Source organism: Schistocerca piceifrons, chromosome 7 (genome assembly GCF_021461385.2).
Source record: "Schistocerca piceifrons isolate TAMUIC-IGC-003096 chromosome 7, iqSchPice1.1, whole genome shotgun sequence".
In the NCBI taxonomy this organism is placed as follows: domain Eukaryota; kingdom Metazoa; phylum Arthropoda; class Insecta; order Orthoptera; family Acrididae; genus Schistocerca; species Schistocerca piceifrons.
This window is the reverse complement of record NC_060144.1, coordinates 581,966,404-581,992,072: the sequence shown is the minus strand read 5'-3', so window position 1 is coordinate 581,992,072 and position 25,669 is coordinate 581,966,404. Positions and strand designations below refer to the sequence as shown.

Below are 25,669 nucleotides of genomic sequence, written 5' to 3'. Positions count from 1 at the left end.
TATTTGAACACTGCTTTCCCCCAAAACTTACCAAGGTTAGAGCAAAGTCTACAAAGAAGCCATGGATTACTCGAGGAATAGGGGTATCTTGTAAAACAAAAAGAAAACTGTATCTGTCAATCCGAAACATTTCCAATGTTGATGCTATAGCACATTATAAGAAATACTGCAAAATATTAAAGACTGTAATACGGGTGTCAAAGCAAATATATTACAAGGAAAAGATAGTCATATCAGATAACAAAATAAAGACAATATGGGATATAGTGAAGGAGGAGACCGGTAGAACCAGACATGAAGAGGAACAAATAGCATTAAGAGTAAATGATGCATTGGTGACAGATGTGTATAGTGTTGCAGAACTTTTTAACAAACATTTTATAACTGTTACTGAAAAGATGGGGTTGTCAGGTTCGGTAGATGCTGCTATGGATTACCTTAGACCAGACATTTCAAGTAACTTCCATAATATGAATTTGACCCTCACTACCCCAACAGAAATAATGTCCATCATAAAATCTTTAAAATCAAAAACATCTAGTGGGTATGATGAAATATCAACAAAGTTAATTAAAGAATGTGATTCTGAGCTAAGTAACATATTAAGCTATCTGTGTAACCAGTCGTTTATCAGTGGAATATTTCCCGAATGGCTGAAATATGCTGAAGTTAAGCCACTGTTTAAGAAGGGAGATAAAGAAATAGCATCAAATTTCCGTCCAATTTCACTGTTGCCAGCATTCTCAAAAATTTTCGAAAAAGTAATGTACAGTCGTCTTTATAACCATCTTATCTCAAATAACATACTGTCAAAGTCACAGTTTGGATTTCTAAAAGGTTCTGATATTGAGAAGGCTATCTACACTTACAGTGAAAATGTACTTAATTCATTAGACAAAAAATTGCAGGCAACTGGTATATTTTGTGATCTGTCAAAGGCATTTGACTGTGTAAATCACAATATCCTTTTAAGTAAACTAGAATATTATAGTGTAACAGGAAATGCTGCAAAATGGTTCAAATCTTATATCTCTGGCAGGAAACAAAGGGTGTTATTAGGAAAGAGACATGTATCAAGCTATCAGGCATCATCCAACTGGGAACTAATTACATGTGGGGTCCCACAAGGTTCCATTTTGGGGCCCTTACTTTTTCTTGTGTATATCAATGACCTTTCATCAGTAACATTACCAGATGCCAAGTTTGTTTTGTTTGCTGATGATACAAACATTGCAATAAATAGCAAATCAAGTGTAGTCTTAGAAAGATCAGCCAATAAAATATTTGTAGACATTAATCACTGGTTCCTAGCCAATTCTTTGTCACTAAACTTTGAAAAAACACACTACATGCAGTTCAGAACTTGTAAGGGGTGTCCCAAGAGTATATGTCTAACATATGATGACAAGAAGATAGAAGAAGTGGACGGTGTTAAATTCTTGGGATTACAGCTTGATAATAAATTCAACTGGGAGGAGCACACCACAGAACTGCTGAAGCGTCTTAACAAATCTCTGTTTGCAATGCGAATTTTGTCAGACATAGGGGATATAAAAATGAAAAAGCTGGCATACTATGCTTACTTTCATTCCATAATGTCATATGGGATTATTTTCTGGGGTAATTCATCAAGCCAAGCTAAAGTTTTCCGGGCACAAAAACGTGCAGTAAGAATTATATGTGGTGTGAACTCAAGAACATCCTGCAGAAGCCTGTTTAGGGAACTAGGGATACTAACTACAGCTTCCCAATATATTTATTCCTTAATGAAATTTGTCATTAAAAATATATCACTTTTTCAAACCAACAGCTCAATTCATGGAATCAATACTAGAAATAAGAATAATCTTCACAAGGATTTAAAGTCACTTAGTCTTGTACAAAAAGGTGTGCATTATTCAGGAACACACATTTTCAATAACTTGCCAGCAGCCATAAAAAGCTTAACAACCAATGAAATTCAGTTTAAGAGAAGCCTAAAGGATTTATTGGTGGCCAACTCCTTCTACTCCATTGATGAATTTCTGAGGAAAACCAACTGATTTGTATATAAGTACAACATAACTTCTGCACAATTTCAGTGCAGTAATGTGTTCACTGAAAATTTGTGTGTGTGTGTGTGTGTGTGTGTGTGTGTGTGTGTGTAAGTATAATCTAACTTCTGCACCATTTCAGTGCAGTAATGTGTTCATTGTAAATAAGTATTACAGTAGTTGTATTACATGTTTCTTACCTTATAAATAAATATAAAACTTTTTTATTTTAAATTCAGTGCAATAGTATTTGTAAAATGACTCTTAGTGTTCATTAAAAAATGACGATCATTCCACTTGGGACCTGTGGAATGGTACATTAGCTTATTTGTTTTAGTTTAAATATTTGTCATGTATTGTTGTTTTTCTGACATGTTCCACATCCTGGAGGACCTCCTCACTACGGATCAATTGGAATGAAAGTAAATCTAATCTAATCTAATCTAAAAAGGACATTAAGTCAGTTGATGAACAGAAGTGATGAATGCAGGTCACAGAAATATATTAGCTATTAAATATGCCATACTGTACGTTAATGGTTCCTCATTTTGCAAAATGTCAGATGTATTATCTATGTTGGATATGTACTCGTATCCTGTACTATGAGAACTGGTCTATAAGACAAGAAGTATGTTTTTTCAACAATAGAATGTCACAAACATGTCATACATATTTCAACATGTACTAGAGAATGGCTACAAAGTTTAAATCATGATTGTGTAAAATAAATGAACAATTAATAGTCAAATTGTGGAAATTTCTTTCACAAAATTATTACTTTGTCAACCCTATGGCATAGGAAGTGGGAAAGTTAACAGCACTAAAACAATTGTACGGACCACATACATAAAATGAGATGTGGTGTGCAACACTGTCTGTTTTTGATAGAAGCACATTACATAAACTTCTGGGGAGGAAGAGTAAAAATATCAACAAATGGAATAACATCATAAGGCAAAAATCAAGTTTGTTTCTGTACATTGTAAAAAGGAATTACAGTAATCATCAGCATGCACTTTTCAGAAGGAATTGTCACCCTGCAACAGAGTATGTCATGATTTGAAAGTTCCTGGCAGTTTAAAACAGTCTGCCAGACCAATACTTGAACCCACATCATTTGACTTTGTGCAAAAATATTCTAACGACTCGGCTGTCCAGGCATGACACATAACCCACCCTCACAGTTTTACTTCCATCAATACCTCTCTATTACTTAATCCAAATTCCATAGAGTATTTGCCCATGAAAGTCAAAGACTGGGGGCTTGAGTTCTTGTCCAGCACACAGCTTTAAGCTGCAGGAAGTCTCAGGACATACTTTACTGAACAGCCCATGGAAAAAGTCTAATGGCTGGAACCGAACGAAACTAACTGACCATTTTTTTCTTTTTTTCTGTGGTACTGTAAGGAAATTTTTGTGACAGCGTCATTATATTTGCTGCTAAAAACAGAAACAACCTCAAAATGCCAGAATCAAACGCTGCACTATAAGGTCAGGTAAAGGTGGTAAAAGATTTCCATTGTTTTACCCTATGCAAAACTAGAAAAATTGTTGGATTACACAGTGTCCTTCACTGTAGCTGAAAATTCATTACTACAAGGACAATATGTCACCCCTCCCCCCCCACCAAAGTGTGAAGTTTGTTTCTCATGGAACTGGTTGGTCATAATCAGAAAGTGTTTCCCAGATGGTATTGTGCAATCATCTGTACAAGGAACAATTTTTTTAACAGAGGAGAACTCCTGACAACACATGATGATCTATTCCGTGATGGTGTAGGGCCTACCCTTTTCTTTATGACAATTAATGGTTTTGGAATATCAACATAATTGACAGCTGGGTATGGAAGGGAGCAATGCTATCTTCTCTGCTTTACCCATGTACACAAAATGGCTGAGGCAGCAACAGATGTCTCTTTCAGGACTGAATGTTTCCCGATAACATGCAGTACTGAGTTTGCCTTACAGAATTGCAACAGCTTTATCACTTTTCTGTGCACTTTTGCAGCTAGTTTCACACATTTGGTATTGTCAAAAAACACCACAGAGAAACTAACCCACACAAGGATAAAACTCACAACACTCATTGTAAAGCTTATTCTAAAGAAACAGACTCTCGCATAATAGGTAGAATACAAAACATTGGGGCTATACATAGAGAGATGCTGAATGAAACGCATTTGGTAATCAAAGAGCAATGAGTGAAGCCTTCAGTGAACACCATAAAAGATTGTCAAAAGATCTTTCACAAAACCAAAAGAAATTCTGCTTATATGTAGAAGTTAGTTTCCAGTCACTCATAGACAAGACTGCCACTGAAACAGTAGCAAAGCAAAAGGAGAAGCACTTAACTCTGTTTTCAAATGTTCCTTTGCAAAGAAAAACCCAGGAGTACTGTCCAATTTAATTCTTGTACTACTGAAAAGATGAGTGAAATCGATATTAGTATCAGTGGCACTGAGAAACAGCTGAAACTCTTAAAACTGAACAAGATCCCGAGGCCGGATGAAATCCCTATCAGATTCTATACATCTCACCTACATAGGTACTCTGTAAGCCACCGTACAGAGCGTGGTAGAGGGTACTCTGTACAGATACCAGTCATTTCCTTCCCAGTTCCACCTGTAAATAGAGCGAGGAAAAAATGAATGTCTAAATGCCTCCGTACAAGCCCTAATTTCCCGTATCTTATCTTCTGGTCCTTAATGCGCAATGAATGTTGGAGGCAGTAGAATCGTGTGGCAGTCAGCTTCAAATGCAGGTTCTCTAAATTTTCTCAATAATGTTTCTCAAAAAAAAATGTTGTCTTCACTCCAGGGATTTCCATTTGAGTTCCCGAAGCATCCCTGTAACACTTACGTATTGTTCAAACCTACGGCTAACAAATCTAGCTGTCCAACTCTGAATTGCATCGATGTCTTCCTTCAATCTGACTTGGTATGGATCCCAAATATTTCAGCAGTACTCAAGAACAGGTCGCACCATAGCCCCATACGCAGTCTCCATTGCAGATGAACCACTCTTTCCTAAAACTCTCCCAATAAACCAAAGTCTACCATTTGCCTTTTCTACCACAGTTCTCACACGCTCGTCCCATTTCATATCACTTTGCAACATTACGCCACCCAGATATTTAAATGACTTCACTGTGTCAAGCACGACACTGGTAATACTGTACGTGAATGTTATAGGTTTATTCTTCCCACTCATCCACATTTTTGCACATTTAGAGCTAACTGCCATTCAGCAAACCAACTAGAAATTTTGTCCAAGTCGTCTTCTATCTTCCTACAGTCCCTCAACTTTGACGCCTTACCATACACGACAGCATCATCGGCAAACAACTGCAGACTGCTGCCCGCCGTATAATTTATGTATATAGAGAACAACAGTGGTGCTATCACACAACCCTGGAGCACTCCTGGCAATACCATTGTCTGATGAGCATTCACCATCAAGGACAACATACTGGGTTCTATTACTTAAGGAGTCTTTGAGCCACTCACATATCTGCAAACTTATTCCATATGCCCATACCTTCATTGACAGCCTGCAATGGGGCACCATGTCAAATACATCCTGGAAATCTAGAAATATGGATTCTGCCTGTAGCTCTTCATTCATAGTTCATAGTATATCACGTGAGAAAAGGACAAGCCGAGTTTTGCTCGAGCAATGCTTCCTGAAACCATGCTGATACTTGACAGTAAGCTTCTCAGTCAGTTTAATGTATTCGAACTGAGAGTATGTTCAGATTCTGCAGCAAATCAGAGTTAGGGATATTGGTCTGTAATTTTGCAGGTCCATTGTTTTACCCTTTTTATACGCTTCTTTCCAGTCACTTGGACTTTCCGCTGGATGAGATATTCATGATAAATGCAAGGTATGTAAGGGGCCAACGCTCTTCGTAAAACCGAACTGGGATTCCATCCAAACCTGGAGACTTATTTGCTTTCAAATCTTTCAATTTTTTTTCTCTACACCAAGGATACTTATTACTATGTCATGCATATGGGAGTCTGTCCGATGGTCAAATGACGGTACATTTGCATGATGCTTCCATGTCAATGATTTCTTGAACATGAAATATAAAACTTTGGATTTTTTTTTTCAACTGCCACAACAGACTAGTGAAAAAAGGAGTGAATGGAAGCCTTAGATCCAGTTAGCGATTTTACACAGTATCAGAATTTTCTCGGGGTTGCTGCCAGATCTTTTTCTAAGGTGTGACGGTTCGAGCTGTATGCTTCACGCATAAATCTTTTCAGACGCATAGCTCTCAAATAACCTTTGCTTCTCGTTATTTTGCATTCTCTTTTGAACAAAGAGTGCAACAGTCTCTGCTTCCCAATTTACGGCTATATTCTAATGCAAATCTCTTGAACAAAATAATGCCAAGTAGTTGTAGGACTTCACAGGTCACACCTGTCTACCAGAAGGGTAGCGGACCTGATCAACAAATTTACCAACCTATGTGATTTTGTCGGAGGCTTTTCTTGGTAAGCAAGTTTTGTTTTGGTTTTATTCTATAGTAATTGTGATGTTTTGTCTGTTTTATTTTTATAGTATTTTGGTTGCGTTTTAACTGATCTAGTGAATGAGGGTTTTTTGGTTTTTGAATTGTTGAGGTTTGGTTTCAGTGGTGTTCTGTGAGTTATGTAGGTGTGTGCTGTTTGTAGATGTGGTTTTTTTTATCTGTGGTTTGCCAGCAGGTATCAAGAGCTGTGTTTGTGCTCCATAGGTCAAGGGAAAAGTCCTATTCCGCTCTTTGGAATTGCATTTAATATATATATAAAATAGGGAAATACGGAAGCGTCCGATCCCGCCCGTCTGCTTTTACCCATGACGTCACAAATATGGCGGAAACAAAAACAAACACACACACTTTCCACAAGAAGCCTAATGACACTAACGGGACAAGCGCGGGAAATGGGGTGATTTGGGTGGAGGGCAAACCAAATATAAACAAATTTAGACGCCTTGCGTAGCTACAACGTGTAAGTGAAGACAGCCATGCACGAATACCCACCCACCTCCCCAGGGGTCGTAACCCCTGTAACCCATAGAAGATAAAGATGCTTCAGTGGCTGATTAGTGTTTTTTGTCTTTTTTTTAAAAAAAAAAAATCTCACGGGATAGAACGAACAGATCAGAAAGATAAACATAATAAACTAAAACAGAAATTGGAGGAAACAGATAATTAAAATAAGTAATAAGTGTTTTTAAATTTAAAAAAAAAAATCTCACGAGATAGAACGTACAGATCAGAAAAAAACGTACAGATCAGAAAAGTAAATAAAATAAAACAGAACTGGACACAGCCACACTCAAACCAAACTCCGTACCGTCACGATGTCACACACGACAACACCCTTATGTCACGGGTCAAAGCCGACGCGTGGGATCGGACGCTTCTGTCGACCCTAAAATAGTGGCTGTAATGTTATATCCTAAGTTGAGGGTTTTTTTTCCATAACATCTGTTTTGGGATGGTGCAGTGTTCTGTATTGTTATGTATTTAGCTTGTCCCAGCCCTAAACTCTCTATTTCCCACAGCTGTCCTGTTGATTTCATTTTATTGTTGGAGTGAGATGTTCTTGTGTAGTTTTTTATTTTTGTTAGAATTTGTTGGTTTCTGAATGTTGTGCAACATCACCACCATTTTGTATACACTGAAAGTTAGCATTTCCATCACATTGATGACATCATAGGTAACAGTTGAGAGGAATCAGACGTTTCTCTAATGAGAGTGTAATGTTACCAACAACCCAAAGGTTGTTTGAGCACAGTGGTCATAGTCTGTTGGTGTGCCCCGTCCTCCACTTGTAATCTTGGCTGTGACGACAGATTGGCACGTAGCATAACAAACGAGGGGTTGAGGAGACAAACTGATCTCTACATTTGCGACATAACTGACATAGCCTACTTTTTCATATCAGAGATAAAATTGCAACTGCATTAGTCAATTCCTCAAAATAATATTTTGCTCAGTATTACTCACAGTCATCATATAGGAACTATAAAAAAAGCGAGGGAAGGTGTAGTAGTGTGTAACTCTTACCACCAAGCCTTTTCACAAATGATGCCACCGAAGATTGTTATTCACAGTGAGATCCTCCCAGTGCCTAAAGGAGGGCATGGGACACTAGATTTATTTCATTCCTTGTTTTGCTACTCCTCAAATTAATGCCATAACAATTCTTTTTAGTATAGTTCTCAATATGCTGATTAGTTGTAAAATAAATTAATGCCATGACAATTCTTTTTTGTATAGTTCTTGATAAGCTCATTATTGTAAATTTACTAGGTCTTAATTACCCAGTGAGCAGAGCTGCAACTATAAGACTGTCATAGCATTAAATAAACAGCAAAAGAGAAAATCAACAAATGAAAGAAATCATGTGTGTAATACCTAACTAATGTGTTAATCGGAATAATATTACTTGGTCCACACAACATGAACAAATGAATTACAAATTTATACTGTTATCTAATACCCCGATTCTTTAACTGCTACTTCTTTCTTTTATTCAACACGTCCACTCCTATACTGCCAGCGGTTTATATATTTGTTACGGGGCTGGAGTTATTGTGCTAAATGGTAATCAAATTAACCTTTATTTATATATGCCCACTATGGACATTCTTATACTCTTACCTTTGCCATCTTCATTGATACGGATATCCAAATCAGGTATGTGCATACTAACATGTCTAACAAAAGTCTCAACATCATCGATTTCATAAGAACAGTTTTTCCATTCACAAACTAAATGAAGAACTTGTTCCTTAAGCCACAGACGTTTTCCTTTAATAAGCATTGAACATTTCCCATTGCTTGTCTTAGAATCACTTTCATTCCCGTCAGGAGAATCCACATCTTGCTCTTCCACTGTTGCTGTTACCTGACGTTCTTCTTTAATGCTTTTAGTTGGAATGTTTTTAGCAGGATACAATTCTTGTGATTGATTTACCCAGTTTCTACAGTTCTCAAGAGCGTCAGAGCGTCTAAATGTGTTTAATTCATTATTTTCCAACGGCAAACAATCGTTTCCATGTTCTGAGCTGTGCTCGTCGTCTGATATTTCTAGTGATGTTCCATCTTCTCTAGAAGCATCTGCATTCATTTCACTTGCAAGAACACGATCGAAAACACACTGAGGGCTGCAACTACCATCGAATTTCCGTTTTACACCTGTAAGGAGCATAAAAGACAAGTGTTATCAAACGTTCATTTACCATTACATCTTAATGTGAAAACAAGCCTTTATGACATATACATACCTTTATGCGGACTGCAATCATTTATCGTTATTAATTTGGTACTTTCGCCCATTGTGGGCAACTCATTCCACGATTTATATAAATCTCGAAACAGACAATAGTTTTTCTTCACCTAATTGGATTCCCTCCTCTTCTTCCCGCGCGCCTTGTTTCATACATTTAAAACTCCCACAGGTTCATGACTCTCCAGTCAGGTAAACAATACTTCTATAAGTCAACGTTAGGTTCTCAAACATGTGACTCACAGACTAAGGCAAAAATAAGAAAAAAAATGACAAAATCAGTATCGAATTGCTTCCCAACATATGCAAATTCGTATGACTATAGTTACTACAATCGCAAAGTGAATTAGTGTCGCAGCTGATGTCAGCAAGAATGTATATCTTCTTATCATCTTTGAGAACTCTAGTGCGAAATTAAGTGCTTTGATTGTATGTAGCAAATTAGCAGAATGGTGACTGAATGTTTAGTGTAGCTGTGTGATTCAAATGACTTTTGAAGTTGATGAGTAGTGTGTCGAAGTAGATGTCACAATATCGGCTGCACACAGAAACAATATACACGTGTTTAGTAGTTAATATTTAATATAGTTACTTGTTCCTTCATTGAATATTGGTTGACATGAATGTAATTAAAATTTGTGAAGACATGAAGGACGCCGTTGAATTATTTTCACCGCAGGGACTTTACCTTAAACCTATTGCAAGACTGAACATTTCGGTTCAACTGCCACTAATGAAATTTACCGGGAAAACTATTACTAATTCGGAATTAATGGACAAGTTGAAAAGCATGATTTTTCCTGACGAATTCATTACCTTAAAAGTTGTTAAGAGCACATTGGAATTCATACGATTCGAAGGTGAAATTGAAAATAAATCTTGTTTGCAAAATGTCATAGGGAGATTGGATACTCGCACGTTGAAGCTAGCAAATTTCAGCGAACCCTTGAAGATACGAGCGGCAGAGGCAAAAATAGTGTTTCCTACCAGGCATAATTGGGATGCTTATTTCAGAGACGCAAAGAACATGAATGAGACAAAACATGGAGAGAGACCAGACACAATATATATAAGCAACTTGCCGTACAAATGGTTCACGACTAAAAAGGATATTATAAAGGGTATTATAAGACCAAGTGAATATATTCTTCAGAAGGTTTTTGAAGTATTTGGTGACGTGAGATGCATTGACATACCAGCTACAGATCCATTTAGAAATAAAATGAAATCGCGCAAAACAGGAATAAATACATTCTCGTTTGACCAAGAGCGTACATTTGAAGCATATATACAATATAAAGAATACATTTGCTTTGTAAAAGCAATGGATTCTTTGCGTGGTATGAAACTGCTGTACAAGGAGGGAGACAGAGCATACACAGCTAACATAAAGGTAGAACAATTTGAGCTTACATTTGCCTTATTTATTCTTAAATAGTCTCTGTGTTTTCAACCATTTAAATCTTTCTACTGGACTTCATCACAGTGTATCATGCAGTTTAACTGCTAGATGTTGAAACATTGTTGTAGTCTTAGGTGCTATTTTTAATCATAATGATGAATGAGATTTAAAATCTTACAGGGATTTCATTTTCCATAGTTTGTAGCATCATATTGATGAAAAACCTCCTTGACATGAAACGATTTGTGGCTTTTGCTATGCCTGTGGACAGTAGTTAAGACACACATTTTTTTCTGTTGTTCAATACCAAGTTCCTTAAGTCTCATCATGAAGGATTGCCATCAGGGATGTGAATTAAGTGAAGTTATACATTAATTGACAGAAATATCAAGTGCAGGTTACTTTGGGAAAGTATACTAATATCCAATTACAACTAGTGTTTACTGCTTGTCAATTATACTAATTGAATAACAGTGTGTACTGGCTACAGCTCTGTCTTACTGCATTCTCAACCGATGCTTCCCTTTCATCTCTTATAACTGCAGTCTGGTTTCTGTACAAGTTGTAAATAACTTCTTGCTTTCTGTATTTTATCCCTGGTATTTCAAAGAATATATGATGAATTTCCCTAATCAGTATAAGGAGACATACCATACACATAAGATACATGTCAGAGTGTAACAGTTCCTTATTTTAGGCTTCCAGACCAAACTGCCATTGTCACACTGCTCACAGATACTTCACTCTGCTGTGAAAACTCACTGGTCAGTAATGTCACTTGCGCTGATCATAGGCCACAGAGCCCTCCCGCTTCCCCCGTAGTGCAGAGCATTGGAAATAGTGAAGATTGGTAAGTGTCGTCAGTTGTGGAGACCATGCAAAGATGTGCGTGACCAGCTGTGTCATGCCGGCTTGTGATGCAGAACATGACTCGACTGTTTCTTGGCTTCTGGTGCCTGACAGTGATGGTGTAGAGATAATGTCATGCCATGTGAGTGGGGGGTCACTGGGGATTCCGAAGTGGGTTACAGTGTGTGCAGGTTGTGACTGAGTGAACTGGCTGGTGCAATGCCTCAAACAGTGTTGGAGACAGAAAGTGGCTTAGTATGAAGTAATGGCTGGCTGGAACCCTGTGCCAGAAAGGGCCATCTGCCGACAGTCGAGAGGATAAGCCTCTGTAGTCATTTTGTGGTGTGTGGTCAAGAAACATGGATGAGATGGTAGGCATGTCAGGAACATCACTGTGTCCATCTGTTACGAGGTTGTCAACAATTAGTTTGATGCTTACGTCTTCGGGATCGAAGTTACTGATGTAGAGTCTGATGAGTGCCAAATTGCTGGGCCACATAGAGACCAATGTCTTGCTGACAGGGGAGTTGTCGTCTTGTGAGCTGTCAGGATTTGTAGGCCACGAGGCAACAGGGTTGAGTAGGACCCATGCGAGTTTGATTCTGTGCAGAGAGACCATTATTTTCTTGTTGAGCAAGATATCAAAGATATGTCGGCTGCATTTAACAACTGGAAACGGTCCAGTGTATACTGGCTGTAGAGCTGGCCAGATTGTGTCATCACTAGGGCCCGGATTTTAATTACCTAAAAAAAAGTGAAATATGCAAGCATTTATGACCTAAAACTTACATAAATATGACCTTAAAAATAAAATATGACTTAATGGAAGTTTATTTAAAGCATTCTTGTTTGTTTATTTAATTTTTTATTCACCATAAAGTAATACAAAATTCACTTCTCAAAATATTGTTAGTATAGTTCTTTCTTCCTGTAGGGTTTGTGGCTAATTTGCACCTATTTTTTGAATGTCTGAATGTTTTATTTTCTAAACACAAAGTACAGTGAAAAGCTCATCTATCGAAACTGTAAAACAATGTTTTTATTTCTACATAGTATTTAAATTGTTTCACATTATTTAATACCGTTTGTCAATCTTCAGTATCTGCAAAGTTGCAGATTGAGATTCAGATTCTTTATTAGTCATTCAGCATTGTTACATGCAATAGACTTCGTCAGTTCACTTAACTTATTAATTTTACAAAAAAAAATTTTTTACACATTTAAGTTGATATTAGGCATTTCTAAAAATTCTTCTAATGAATAGAATGGATTGGTTAACAAGAAGTTATGAACATTGTCTTTAAATAATTTGTCAGGCTTGATTGACCCATTTTTAGACAATTTGTTATATATTTTAATTGCCATATACTTATGACTATTGTTAGTTTTGGCTAATCTATTTTGTGGCAACAGCAGAGAAGTACACGTTCTTGTATAGTAGCCATGTCTTTCATTTGTTACACTTAAATTAGGTAGTTCAGCAAGTATGTAGTTAACACTGTCAAGAATATATAAATTAATTACTGTTAAAATTCTATATTTAGTGAACAATGGTTTACAATGTGTTCTATTATCTACCTTAGCCATTACTCTGATTGCTTTCTTCTGGATCACCATAATTTCATTTATTTTTCTGCTGTTTCCCCAGAGTATTAACCCATACCTTAAAACAGATTGAAAAAAGGCAAAGTACGCTGTCCTTACGTACTCAAATGTCACACAACACATCAGTCTCTTCAACAAATATATAACTCTTGACAACCTAACCACTATGTGATCAACATGAGAGTTCCATGTTAGACTGTTGTCAAGTACAATACCTAAAAACTTTGCCTTTTGTTTTTCTATTTTTGTAGACTTTGATAGACTGAACCACATATTCTGGGTCTTTTCCTCATTTAATAGCAGACCATTGGCATTAAACCATGATGTTGCATTTTCTTTTGCCAATTTCATATCACTTACAAGGTTATCAAGTACATGGTTTACAGATAGAAAAGTTGTGTCATCTGCATACATATATGTCTTTACATCTATATTTCCTGGTAAGTCATTTATGTGTACAAGGAAAAGAAGTGGTCCCAATTTAGATCCCTGTGGCACTCCATGTTGAACCTCGAGTATGTTTGACAGATGACTTCCTGAACTCACCACCTGGTTCCTTTTATTGAGGTATGATTTGATGAGTTTTAAACTTTTATCACATATTCCATAGTACTCAAGTTTAGAAAGCAGAAGTGAGTGGTCAACACAGTCAAAAGCTTTGCTCAGATCACATAAGGTTACCTGTGCGTGCGCATGGTCCTCAAATGCTGCTAGAATGTCTCTGACTAAGAGCTCTATGGCATGTATAGCTGACCTTCCTTTTCTGTAACCAAACTGTGATGCACTTAACATACCATTTAGTTCTAGGTATTCATACATCTGCTTATATATTATGCCTTCAAAGGCTTTTCCTAGTACTGGAATTAGTGAAATTGGTCTGTAGTTTGCAGGATCTGATTTGACACCCTTCTTAAAGACTGGAGTTACCTTGGATAGTTTGAGAGGATCAGGAAAAAACCCTTCTATGAGACACAGGTTTATAGAATACGTTAATGGTGCTGCAATGTAATGTATGATTTCTTTCAATAGATTGTTTGACATATTAAAAATATTTGTACTGTATGAATTTTTCATTTCTTTGACTATTTTAAGAACTTCATGTTGGCATACCTCTCTGAAGTGTTTCAATGATGATCTGGCCCTATTATGATTTAGGTTTGCTCTCTTCAGATAATCTATATATGTTACATTGGGTTTACTGATCAGCTTTTTGATATCATCAGCACAGCTTACAAAATATTTATTGAATGTATCTGCTGGTATTGGGACTGTCTTGTCGAAGTTTCTGACTTCGCCTTTAACAGTATTAATTACTGACCAGGCTGTTTTGCATTGGTTTTTACTATTTTTTATGTAATTTGTGTTGTATCTTAGTTTCGCTAATTGCAACTCTTTCTTATACAGTTTCTTAGTGATTTTTTCAAGATCCTTAATTTCATTAGAATTGTTTACTTTGGCAAGGCGCTTCAACAGCAGTAGCTTATTTTTTAGATTCTCCAGTTCTTTGGTGTACCAAAATTTACCTTTTCTTGTTTTATGGTATTTCTTTTGAACAAGATGGGCTTTTAAAATACCTGTTAAGTAATTGTGGAATGTTTCATAAACTGTTTGGGCACTGGAATCACAGTTTTGAAATAATTTGTCCCAGTTTGTTATGCTCAACTGGTGTGTTAGTTTTATGAGATTGTGTTTTGTTAATATTAAGGTATTAGATTTTGTTAACTTTTGTCCAGCCTTGCTCTCATCTCCTTTTATAAAATGTCTTAACTTTACTGTTAACATGGAGTGGTCTGAGAAAACAAACTCCTTTACCTTGGTGGAGTACATATCACGAGCACAGTTGACAAAAGCATTATCCAAGCACGCTTGTAGTCTTGTTGGTTCTGAATTTACATGATGGAAGTTGTGCTGCCTCAGCATATTCAGTAACTTATTTACACTGGGTTTGTTACATGTTACATCAAAGCTTGAATTAAAGTCTCCCCCAATTACAGTTACATACTGTTTCCATTTCGTTATGTAGCAGAGTACACTGTCTAAATTATCTAAAAAAGTTTTATCATCTGAGTCAGGGGAATGGTAGATACATACTATGATAAGTTTCATTATATCACATATGATCCCGGTAATTTCAAAGTGTTTCTCTACACATGCCCAACCAAGATCTAGTTCTCTAAACTCTCTTTCATTTGAAACATAGATAACAGTACCACCATTACGGTACTGAGATCTGCAAAAACTGTTTCCATATTTATAACCTTCTGGTACATAGTATTGTATTTGTTCTGGTTTAAGCCAATGTTCTGATATACATAAGAAAGAATACTTATTCTGTGGCAATGACTCATCCAGAATTTCAACTTTATTTTCAAGACCCTGAATGTTTAAAAATAGGATGTTGTTGTGACTTATCTGTGAGTTAGCAGGCTGGTTTTTCACTTTTTTATTTTCTTCTTGGCTTGAAACCATAAAAAATTATCACTGAATGACACAGATGTATTTTTCCTTTGGCTCCTCCTTAAGCATTGCTGTGTTGCTGCTCCAGTCGTTGTTGGTTCTGTTACTGCTGCTGCTTCTGCTGATAATGATGTTGCTTCTGCTGTTTCACTTATTTCTGGTGTTTGTTGTTCCATAACTGCTGTGCCTTTCTGTGAATTATTAACATTTGGAGTGTTCACTTGCATTAATAAAATTTCACATTTGTCTTGGAGAGGTGTAGCTTCACTGATAGCAGATTTCACATTGGATTCTACAGGATACACACACTTCCTGTCCATGAGAGGTATGACTTTTCTATCATCACACTGCACATTTGAGATTTTATTTACAAGTTCTAAAATTTTGGTTACTATTACGTTTTTTCCCAGTACATTTAGATGGGAACCATGTGTTGTGTGAAATCTTTTCCCTAAGTTGCTGATGTTCACAAATGTTACATTTTCAAACCGCTTGCAAATATTTTGCATCTCTTTATTTGCAGTTTCAATTTCTTTATTTACACAAGACCATTCTATCAAGTCGTAACGGTGTGGCACTGAAAAAACAATAACATTTGTTCCTCTCAGCTCATACAGTTTTCTTTTTAGCGAGATTAAGAGATCGTTTTTTTCGTTCCTAGCTATATCATTTGATCCCGCCAGGAAGATGGAAAAGTCCTTTTTGCTCAATGAGGAAATTTTTTCTTGACTCATTGACGTAGCAGCACTGAATTTTGCTCCTGGTTTTATTGTACAGTTAAAACTAAAATTCTGACTACTTGTACGCCGAAATTCAGCGGCTGTATTTCGTCCTTGGCTGTCGGCATACAGTTCAATTTTACCGGTACTTGCTGTTCCGAGATTGCCTGTTTTCTGCCTATCTTTGCAGTAAGCGAAGTCTTGTTTGGCACTATTTATTATGTCTTTCTTGCTAACACATGTCGATATTGTCTCAGTAGAGCAGCTTAGCGGTGGAAGATTTTTCGTGAGCACTTTCGCATATGATCTTTCACTTAACTGCTGCTGAAATATTCCATGTTTTACCTTATTCACAAAGTCGTTTGATTTTCCACATGGTACACTCGCCTTGTTAACTTCACTTTCACAATCCGTAGTCGAAAGAGCTTGAAAGTAATTTTCGTTCACTATATTTATGTTTCTTTCGCCGTTTACTGTATCTTGTATTATCTGTTTGCGTCTTTTGTACTTCACTTCCGTCCAATTCTCCGACATATTCGTACTTTCATGGCGCGAGTTTTTCATGTTCCGTTCACTTTTTTCTTCTTTAAGTTTCTTGATATCCATCTTCAAGGAACTGATAATAAATTGTAAACTAGACACCCGTTCGCTGAGCTTTGTAATTTCATCCTTACAACTGTCACAATTTTTCTTTTTCACGGCAAAATTCACACTTTTTCTCGGATACGCACAACGAATTTGTACACTAGCCGCACTGGATCACAAGGTACATTTTCAGGTTTTCCATTGTCAAAGATCTATGGTTGTCGCTGAGGATAGTTTTGTACCTGGAAAAGCTCCTCTCCACTTCACAAGACGTCACTGGAGCGTATTTGATGGCAGCCAGGTCACTGGAGTTCAGCTTTGTTTCAGTATCTTCAAATGTTGTGGCATTCCCTGAAAGACTGTCACTAATTTTGCACAGTGTAGAATATCCAGGATTCCGTTGGAGAACACTTTGCAATTTGGTTTTCACTTTGTAAGCCACATGACCACGAGCTCGACCCAACTCACTCTGCACATGTCGCACAATACTCAGGGCCTCACATAGCTGAGTGCCAACAGCTTCCAGTTGTTTGATGGTTTTTGATATCACTGAAAAATTGGCGTTTATGTATGCCAAGTTTCGAGATAATGTATCTGTAAAAACTTCTTTCATAATTTTGATAGCACTTGATTAATCGCTATCAAGCTCACAGAAGATTGTCTTTATTTGGGCGTAGTTGTTGCAGTAATACTCAGCAGCATTAAGCTAAGAACCCCATCGTGTAAGAACAGGTTTAGGTGGGAGGGGCGTTGAAGGTGCTTGTTCCTTGAATTTCTGCACCCGTAGCGGAGCCTTCACATAGATTTTCTTGCCACAGGAAATTAATTTGTCCACATCAGAGTAATTTGATCACACCTCTTCGGCAACTCTGTGCAACGCATGTGCAAGGCAAGTGGCGTACACCATACTGGGGTAGAGAATCAGAAGCCCTTTAGCTGCTTTAGCCATATATAAAGCACCATCTGTTACAAGGAGCAAAACGTTGTCTCTTTTCACATCATCCGGCCACAGTAGCTTCAGAGAGTTGTCAAGCAAAATAGCAATCGTCAAATTGTTTACCCTATCGAGAGTTTCACACGTTGGTAGGAACACATCTCCAGGGCCATCAACTTTTAGAACACCATCATCATTTGCAATATATCGCCCACTGATATCCGTAGTTTCATCTATCAACAGCCAGATCTTTTGCTCAGCAATAGTAATTTGTATTTTGTTGAGCATACATTGTAGCATGTGGATAAATAGTTCTTTCTCAGTGTAGATTCATCTGAAACTGGATGTGTTGTGTACTTCTCCAAGAACCATCTGAAGCAATGATTTGTTGTAGTTTATGCAGGTTAACGCAGCTAAATGACAGGTAACATGATTTAAGGGACAAAATAAACTTGTGCTTTATTCGCACAACATATATTAATACATCTGACTACCAAATTATATTCCGTTGCCCCCAACAACAAATATGGAACATGTATATTCCATAGAGTCTAATGCACTCTGCACATCATATCTTGTTCGCCACTATGCACGCTGGAAAATGTTTGTTCACATATCCCCAACACTCCCCCATGAACAAATATTTTTCAGCTACTCAACTTTATACATCCCAGGTTAAACCATAATGTTTCACCAGCTTCTGAAATTTGTCCTTACTGAGAGGCTTGGTTAGGAGATCAGGTAACATTCCTTCCGTGCATAGATAAGTGAGGACTATATTCCCCTGTTCCACATGATGTCTTATAAAGTGATGCCTTATGTCAATATATTTGGATCTTACACTGATGACATTATTTTTTGCTAGTTTAATAGCTCCCATATTGTCACAAAATATCACACTTGGCTTCAATGTAGGAGGAGATTCTATTTCACTCATCAGTGCATAGATCCAAAGAGCTTTTTGGATAGTGGAGGACAAGGCCATATATTCAGCTTCTACAATACTCAATGCCACAGTTCTTAGTCTCTTAAATGACCATGATATCAATCCTCCCATTAGTCTAAGACAACTTCCAGTGATGGAGTGTCTGCTTTCCAACTCATTTCCCCAGTCTGCATCACTGTATCCTTCTAAATTTATGTTTCCAGTTTTAGAATATTTTAACTTATAATCAGCAGGTCCATATAAATATCTGAATATTCTCTTGACTGCTATCCAGTGCTTTTCTCTCGGATCACTGCAAATCTTGGTTACTGCATTTGTGGCAAATGCAATGTCTGGTCTGGAAATCTGTGCTAAGTACAGTAGACTTCCTACAGCTTCCAAATAGGGTACACTTTGCTTACATTTCTTGTCATTATCAGTAATTAGCAGTTTTGCATTGTTTTCCATAGGAGTGGAAATAGGTTTACAATTTTCCATATTGAACTTTTCTAAGATCTTCCTTGTGTACAGAGACTGTTCAATCCATAATTCTTCTCTGTTGGCACTTCTTAGAATCTTCATGCCTAAGTATTGATTAATTTCCCCTAAATCATGCATATTAAATTCTGACCGTTACTGTTCTTTAAAAAAGTCCATCTGTCTTCCACTATTGGTTAAAATAAAAAAATCATCTACCCATATGGCCATGATTGCAATTTCTTCATTGCTCCTTTTATGATGTATACTGGGATCTGCCTTTGACTGTAACATGTCTAGTTTTATCAAACTTTTATGCAACCATTTATTCCAGCAATGACCACTCTGCTTTAATCCATATATGCCTTTCTTCAAATGCCAAATTCTCCTTTTCCCTTGATAAGATCGCTTAACTTCATCATGTGGAATCACATATATTTCCTCTTCCAGTCTTCCATTCAGGTAGGCTGTTTTCACATCCATTTGATGAATTAATAAGTCTTCCTTTACAGCCAGAGCTAAAAGGTATCTGAATGATGAATACTTCACCACTGGTGAGAAAGTTTCATTGTAATCTATTCCTTCTTTCTGGGAACATCCTTCAACTACCAATCTGGCTTTGAATTTTGGTATTACACTCTCAGGATTTTTATACTAAACACCCATATTGTTCTTAGTGGCTTTTTATTTTCAGGCATGTCAACCCATTCATATGTATCATTATCCACAAAAGATTGCAGTTCCTTTTCAATAGCTTTTTTCCAGTCTTGAGCATTGAACTTGCCAAAGCTTCCTCAACTGTGACTGGTTCATTGTTGATTGTTTGGGCAGCATACATTTCATAATCTGGATATTCTTTCGGTTTTGCTACACGTGAAGACCACCTTAAACTGACTTCCTCTGTTGAATCTTCTTCCTCAATTTGATTCTCGGGTAGCACATCAGCTTCCTCTTTATTCTCGTCTTCCTTTGTTTCAGTTTCCATCTCTGTTTCAGCACTATCACACATTATGCTTGGCTGCATTACTGTGTCATTTTGACTACTTTCCTTTATTTTAGATCTACAATCCTCCAAAAATACTACATCTCTACTACTTATTATCTTCTTATTCACAGGATTATAAAATCTGTTGCCTTTTGAATCCTCACAGTAGCCGACAAAAATATATTTTTGAGATTTTGCATCCCACTTTCCTCTTAATGGTTTTGGTATCTGAACCATGGCTTCACATCCAAAGACTTTTAAGTGCTTTAGATCCAGTTTCTTCCCAGTCCATACTTCATAAGGTGTCTTGTGTCTCACAGCTTTGGTAGGTGATCTGTTCATTAAATACACTGCTGTTGACACAACCTCTGCCCAAAAACACTTCAGTATCGCTTAACATACTTCTTGCCTTTTCTACAATGGTTCTGTTGGCTCGTTCTGCAACTCCATTCTGAGAAGGACTGTAGCGAATGGTAGTCTGATGCCTAATACCCATTCCATTCAACTGTTCCTTAAACTGTCTGTTTACGTATTCTGATCCATTGTCTGATCTAATGATTTTAATTTTTTTCCCAGTCTGTCTTTCGATCATTTTGCAATAAACAACAAATACATCATTCACTTGATTCTTGCTACTTATAGAATAAACATTCATGTATCTAGAAAAATCATCTATGAACATCAGGAAATAGAAGCTACCTCCTAAGGATTCATTCTCCATAGGTCCACAGACATCTGAATGTATTAGTTGCAAGACTTCAGTAGATCTGCTCTGACTCGATTTAAATGGCAATCTTGCCTGCTTCCCTTGCAAACACACTTCACATTGAACATCATTCATTCCATAATTTTCCAACCCAGTTGCCATATTCTTTAGTAAAGTCATACTTTTCCTATTCAAATGTCCAAGCCTCCTATGCCACAAGAAACCTTTTGCAGTATAAACAGAGTGATTTCCTGTTTCAGCAGTATTTTGAACTGTATTCACCTTGTAAATACCTCTAACATTACTTGCAGTAGCTACAATGTCACCACAAGAGTCTATCTCTTTGGCTCCCTCTATATCGAAGATAACTTTATTACCCTTCTTTACTATTTCGCTTACTGACAACAAATTAGTTGCAATATTCTTTACATAATGTACATCATGAGCAGTAACAATTTCTTTTTCCCCATCCACAACCAAATTAAGATCCACTTTTCCTGCGAGTTCACACCTTAACTTAGATCCGTCAACTGTAGAAATTCCAATGTCAGTCCTTGACTGAACATCATACAAACCAGACAGAGCTTTGGTAATGTGCACAGATGCTCCTGAATCTAGGAACCATTTTGGATGATCGTCACTCCCTTCATTAAAAGAGTAAAAAGCAGAAAATGCCTTACCTTTATCGGTAGTTTTTCTCTCAGGACTACTAGAATTAACATACTTCTTTTCTTTTATACTTAACTTTTCGTTACACTTTGAAGCAATATGTCCAATTTTCTGGCATCTGAAACATCTTATTGGCTTCTTCTTCTTGTACTTAGAGTATAAAGCCGATGCTGTTTCTTTTTCTGAAGCATTAGAATCTGGTTCATTCTTCACGTCCTATAGAATCTTTACCTTAACACTATCCGCTGTAATAGATATTCCCGAACTTTCCAAACCCATAATCATTGACGAATATTTCTTAGGTAGTCCAGCTAACAATAAAGTTCCAATCCATTCAGCCGCAATTTCAAACCCAATATTTCTCAGATGATTGGAGATTGAAATTATTTTATTCACATATTCACCGATGCTTTTACACTTATTCAGTCTTGTGATTATCAGCTCACGAAGTAATCCTACTTTTCTGGTCAAACCACCATCTTCAAATGTGTTTTTCAGTTTGTCCCATACTTCCTTTGCTGACATAGCCTTTTCTATGTGAACATAATTCACTGGATCAATCAAAAGGATTAGTTTTGATTTCGCCTTCTGATCCTTAGTAGCAAAACTTGATTCCGTAGGTGCCAATTTACCGTTTACGACGTCACATAAGTCATCCAGGTGCAAATACGCCTCAACGGCAGATTTCCAGGTCACGTAATTTTCGTGCCCTACAAGCCGCTCTATTTGCGGTATCTGTGTTGTACTCATTTTACAGTTATTTTCTTCTTTGTATAGCGTACACCATCCAAGTTTATACGAACTTCTGCGCACCTTTTGCGCAAATACACGTCACCTTAAAGATTATTATTTCTTTAATCCAGTACCTGGGCCCATAACCTGTTGTAGTTTATGCAGGTTAACGCAGCTAAATGACAGGTAACACGATTTAAGGGACAAAATAAACTTATGCTTTATTCGCACAACACATATTAATACATCTGACTACCAAATTATATTCCGTTGCCCCAACAACAAACACGGAACATGTATATTTCATAGAGTCTAATGCACTCTGCACATCATATCTTGTGCGCCACTATGCACGCTGGAAAAAGTTTGTTCACCTATCCCCAACAGGATTCTTCAGCTTTTCCAATGGGATGTTGCAGGACACCATCATCTCACACAAATCCTTGCAGAATGATTAGACGGTTGACGATTGACCTATCTGTTCAAATAACAGTGTTTGCATGCTGTTATTTTCAGCAATTCATTTCACACAGCTGCTGTGTTTAGCAGTATTACAGTGTTGTTGCACATTTAAGCGCTTTTCTGCACTAACTTTAACTTCACACAGCTTACAAAATAATATTTTCCCATCAGTACTAAAGAACTTCTCTCCAAATTTTCAAACATATCCTCGTAACTTCATGCTGTCGGAACACTTTGCTTTAGCGTGTTGGACAGGGCAATGGCTGTATTCAAACTGGTTACTGGGAACACCTGTGCGACTGCGATGATTATTATAGCAGAAGCCACCTTTGTTGGCTCTGAGAGCGTATTGTCGACTCTGCACAATGTTTTATGTTAGCGAAACGACTGTTGTGTTATACCAATTTTCTGCTACAGTCCTGAGAAATAAAGCTGTGTACTAATTTATCTGTTTATCTTCCATAATAGCACATTAAATATTGTCTCATGAGCAACATATTCATTTTCTTATTCGTGTGTTCCGTAAGATATAAGAAAAACGGTATATACATTTTTGGCAAAAGTTGACAGAAATATAACCTATTGTATTAAGTTAGCCACAAAATGACCTATTACTAAAAGTTGTTGAAATATGACTTTATATGCACAATCAAAATACACTTTTCGGCACTAAACTGCCTAGATTTGTGTATAAATTGTTCTAAAATTCACCCTGTAGTTCAGAAAAAAATATGACTCATTAGAATCTGGATGCTAGTCATCACATAGTGGCAGTTTGATAACACATTGTGTACAAAGGTTTTCAGAGTGGTGTGTGCCATAGGCGGTGGTACCTGCAAATTTTCAGTGTGTGCTTCACTCGTTGCACTAATGCCAGGAGGTCTGCAGCTCTGGTAGTTGGTGTCAGTATGACGAATACTGTTGGGAGCGTTAAGGGATTTGACATACAGGACTTCCACAAGAGAAGCCCATAGGTCCTCCTTAAATGCCACCATGGCGAGGTCTTCATCCACTGTCGGCCGTGTCACACGAATGTGGTCTTCAGCATACAGTACCAACACCCCATAAGCCCTTTACTCTGTGGGTGGTATGTGGTTGTACGGTTGTGAGTAATGCCACAGAGGTGGCAGAGTGCATCGAACACAGGGGATTTGAATGCTTGCTTTGGTCTGCCATATCTGATTCAGGACAACAGTCGATGAAAGCTCAAGCAGTAGATTCTAGTGTGATGTCTTTCGAGGCTTGGCTTTATCCAGCCTGAGACTTGATCAGTTATTGACAGTAGATATGTGAAGTGTTCAGATTCCAAGAGGGGGCTGATGAGGTTGAGGTGCAAGTGCTGAAATCGAGCATGTGGTATGCCATTGCAGTCAAGAGGAAGCCTCAAATGACAACCAAACTTGCTACATGCTAAGCATGTCTGTGGCCAGATGCAGCAACATTGTTTGATGGTCAATGAAACAAACCATTCGGTTAAGAGTCAGATTGTTGCTTGGACACCTGCGTGGGCTAGGTTGTGGAGGCGATTGAAGATCGGATGATGTAGGGGTGATGGGTCGTATTCTGTCCTGTGAGTCCTCACAGAGGAAGCGAGCATCAGTACCAGGAATCCCTCGTCCTTCTACATGTATATCTACATACATACTGTGTGTGGTGGAGGGTACCCTGTACTACTAGTCATTTCCTTAACTGTTTCACTGGCAAACAGAGCAAGGGAAAATGTCAGTCTGTATGAAGCCTGATTACTCATACCTTATCTTTGTGGTCCGTACACAAAATGTGCATTGGTGGCAGTAGAATTATTTTGCAATCCGGTTCTCTAATATTTTTTTTCAATAGTGTTCCTCAAAAAGAACATCACCTTCCTTCCAGGTGTTCCCATTTGAGTTCCTGAAGTATCTTCATAGTGCTTGCATGTTGTTCAAAGGCAAGTGCTTCCCCAGAGCACAATTTACTGTCCATTTCAACTTTGTCCGTAATTCCTCTCTGTCCATCATATTGGAACTAAATGATGTCAGTTCATTGTTAAGCGAGATGCTAACAACTGTTGATTTGATCTTTCTAGCAGAAACTCTCTCCTAGTTGTCTTGACTGATTTAATAAAGTCATTAATCTTTGTCACTATGATAACATTATCACTAATGTCTCTCTCTGTACTGCCGCAATTGATAAAGTCCAACCTGTTTGTAGCTATAAGATCCAAGACACTTCCATTGCTTGTGGGTTGCCAAACTAGTTGCTTAAGATAGTTTTTGGAAAAGTGTTCAAAACTGCTTCGCAAGATTGTCTGTCTACACCCCCTTTAATAAATCCATAGATGTTCCAGTCTATACCCAGTAAGTTAAAGTTGTCTCCAACTAGTACTGCATGATCTGGGTATTTACACTCTACTGACCATAGACTTACTGTGAATGACTCTAAAACTGTCACAGTGGAATCGAGTGACTGGTAAAAATAACTAACAATTAACATGATTTGACCTGAAATTGTTATATGTGACCAGATAACTTCACTGTCGGTCTTAATTTTGACCTCATTAGAAACAATATTTTTGTCAACCGCAATAACTCTGCTCCTCCCCAGTTTTCAGTCCCAAGAATAATTAGAGCATGAGAACTTTCGATGCATAAATTAAAGGTGTCACTGTCGAATAAGTCTGTAATTGCTGGCTCAATATCTTGTTCATCAGCCAGTTGGTGTAAACAGGGTAAGTGAAATAATACTGATACACAAGAGATACTCGGTGAATATGTTTTCAGTTCCAGGTAAGTGATGGATGTCCATTGTGTATTGCACGATGAGATCAGAAGTGCAAAAGTGGCAGGGGTTCACATCCTTTGATGG

General features: G+C 37.4%; 2 protein-coding genes across 2 annotated transcripts in view; one reads left to right on the top strand and one right to left on the bottom strand.

Moving 5' to 3' along the window:
- The window catches only part of LOC124804891 (histone H4 transcription factor), a 94,915-nt gene extending 85,251 nt beyond the window's left edge, over positions 1-9,664 (bottom strand). Inside the window, exons 1-2 of the mRNA XM_047265264.1 lie at positions 9,317-9,664; positions 8,691-9,227 (exon numbers count right to left, since the gene is read on the bottom strand). Of these exons, the coding sequence (XP_047121220.1) occupies positions 8,691-9,227; positions 9,317-9,368 (589 nt within the window). The 5' untranslated portion in view covers positions 9,369-9,664. The remainder of the gene's footprint in view (positions 1-8,690; positions 9,228-9,316) is intronic.
- Positions 9,665-9,759: 95 nt separating this feature from the next.
- Positions 9,760-25,669, top strand: part of LOC124804838 (A-kinase anchor protein 17A-like) — a 134,433-nt gene continuing 118,523 nt past the window's right edge. The window contains exon 1 of the mRNA XM_047265187.1: positions 9,760-10,711. Within this exon, the coding sequence (XP_047121143.1) occupies positions 9,938-10,711 (774 nt within the window). The 5' untranslated portion in view covers positions 9,760-9,937. The remainder of the gene's footprint in view (positions 10,712-25,669) is intronic.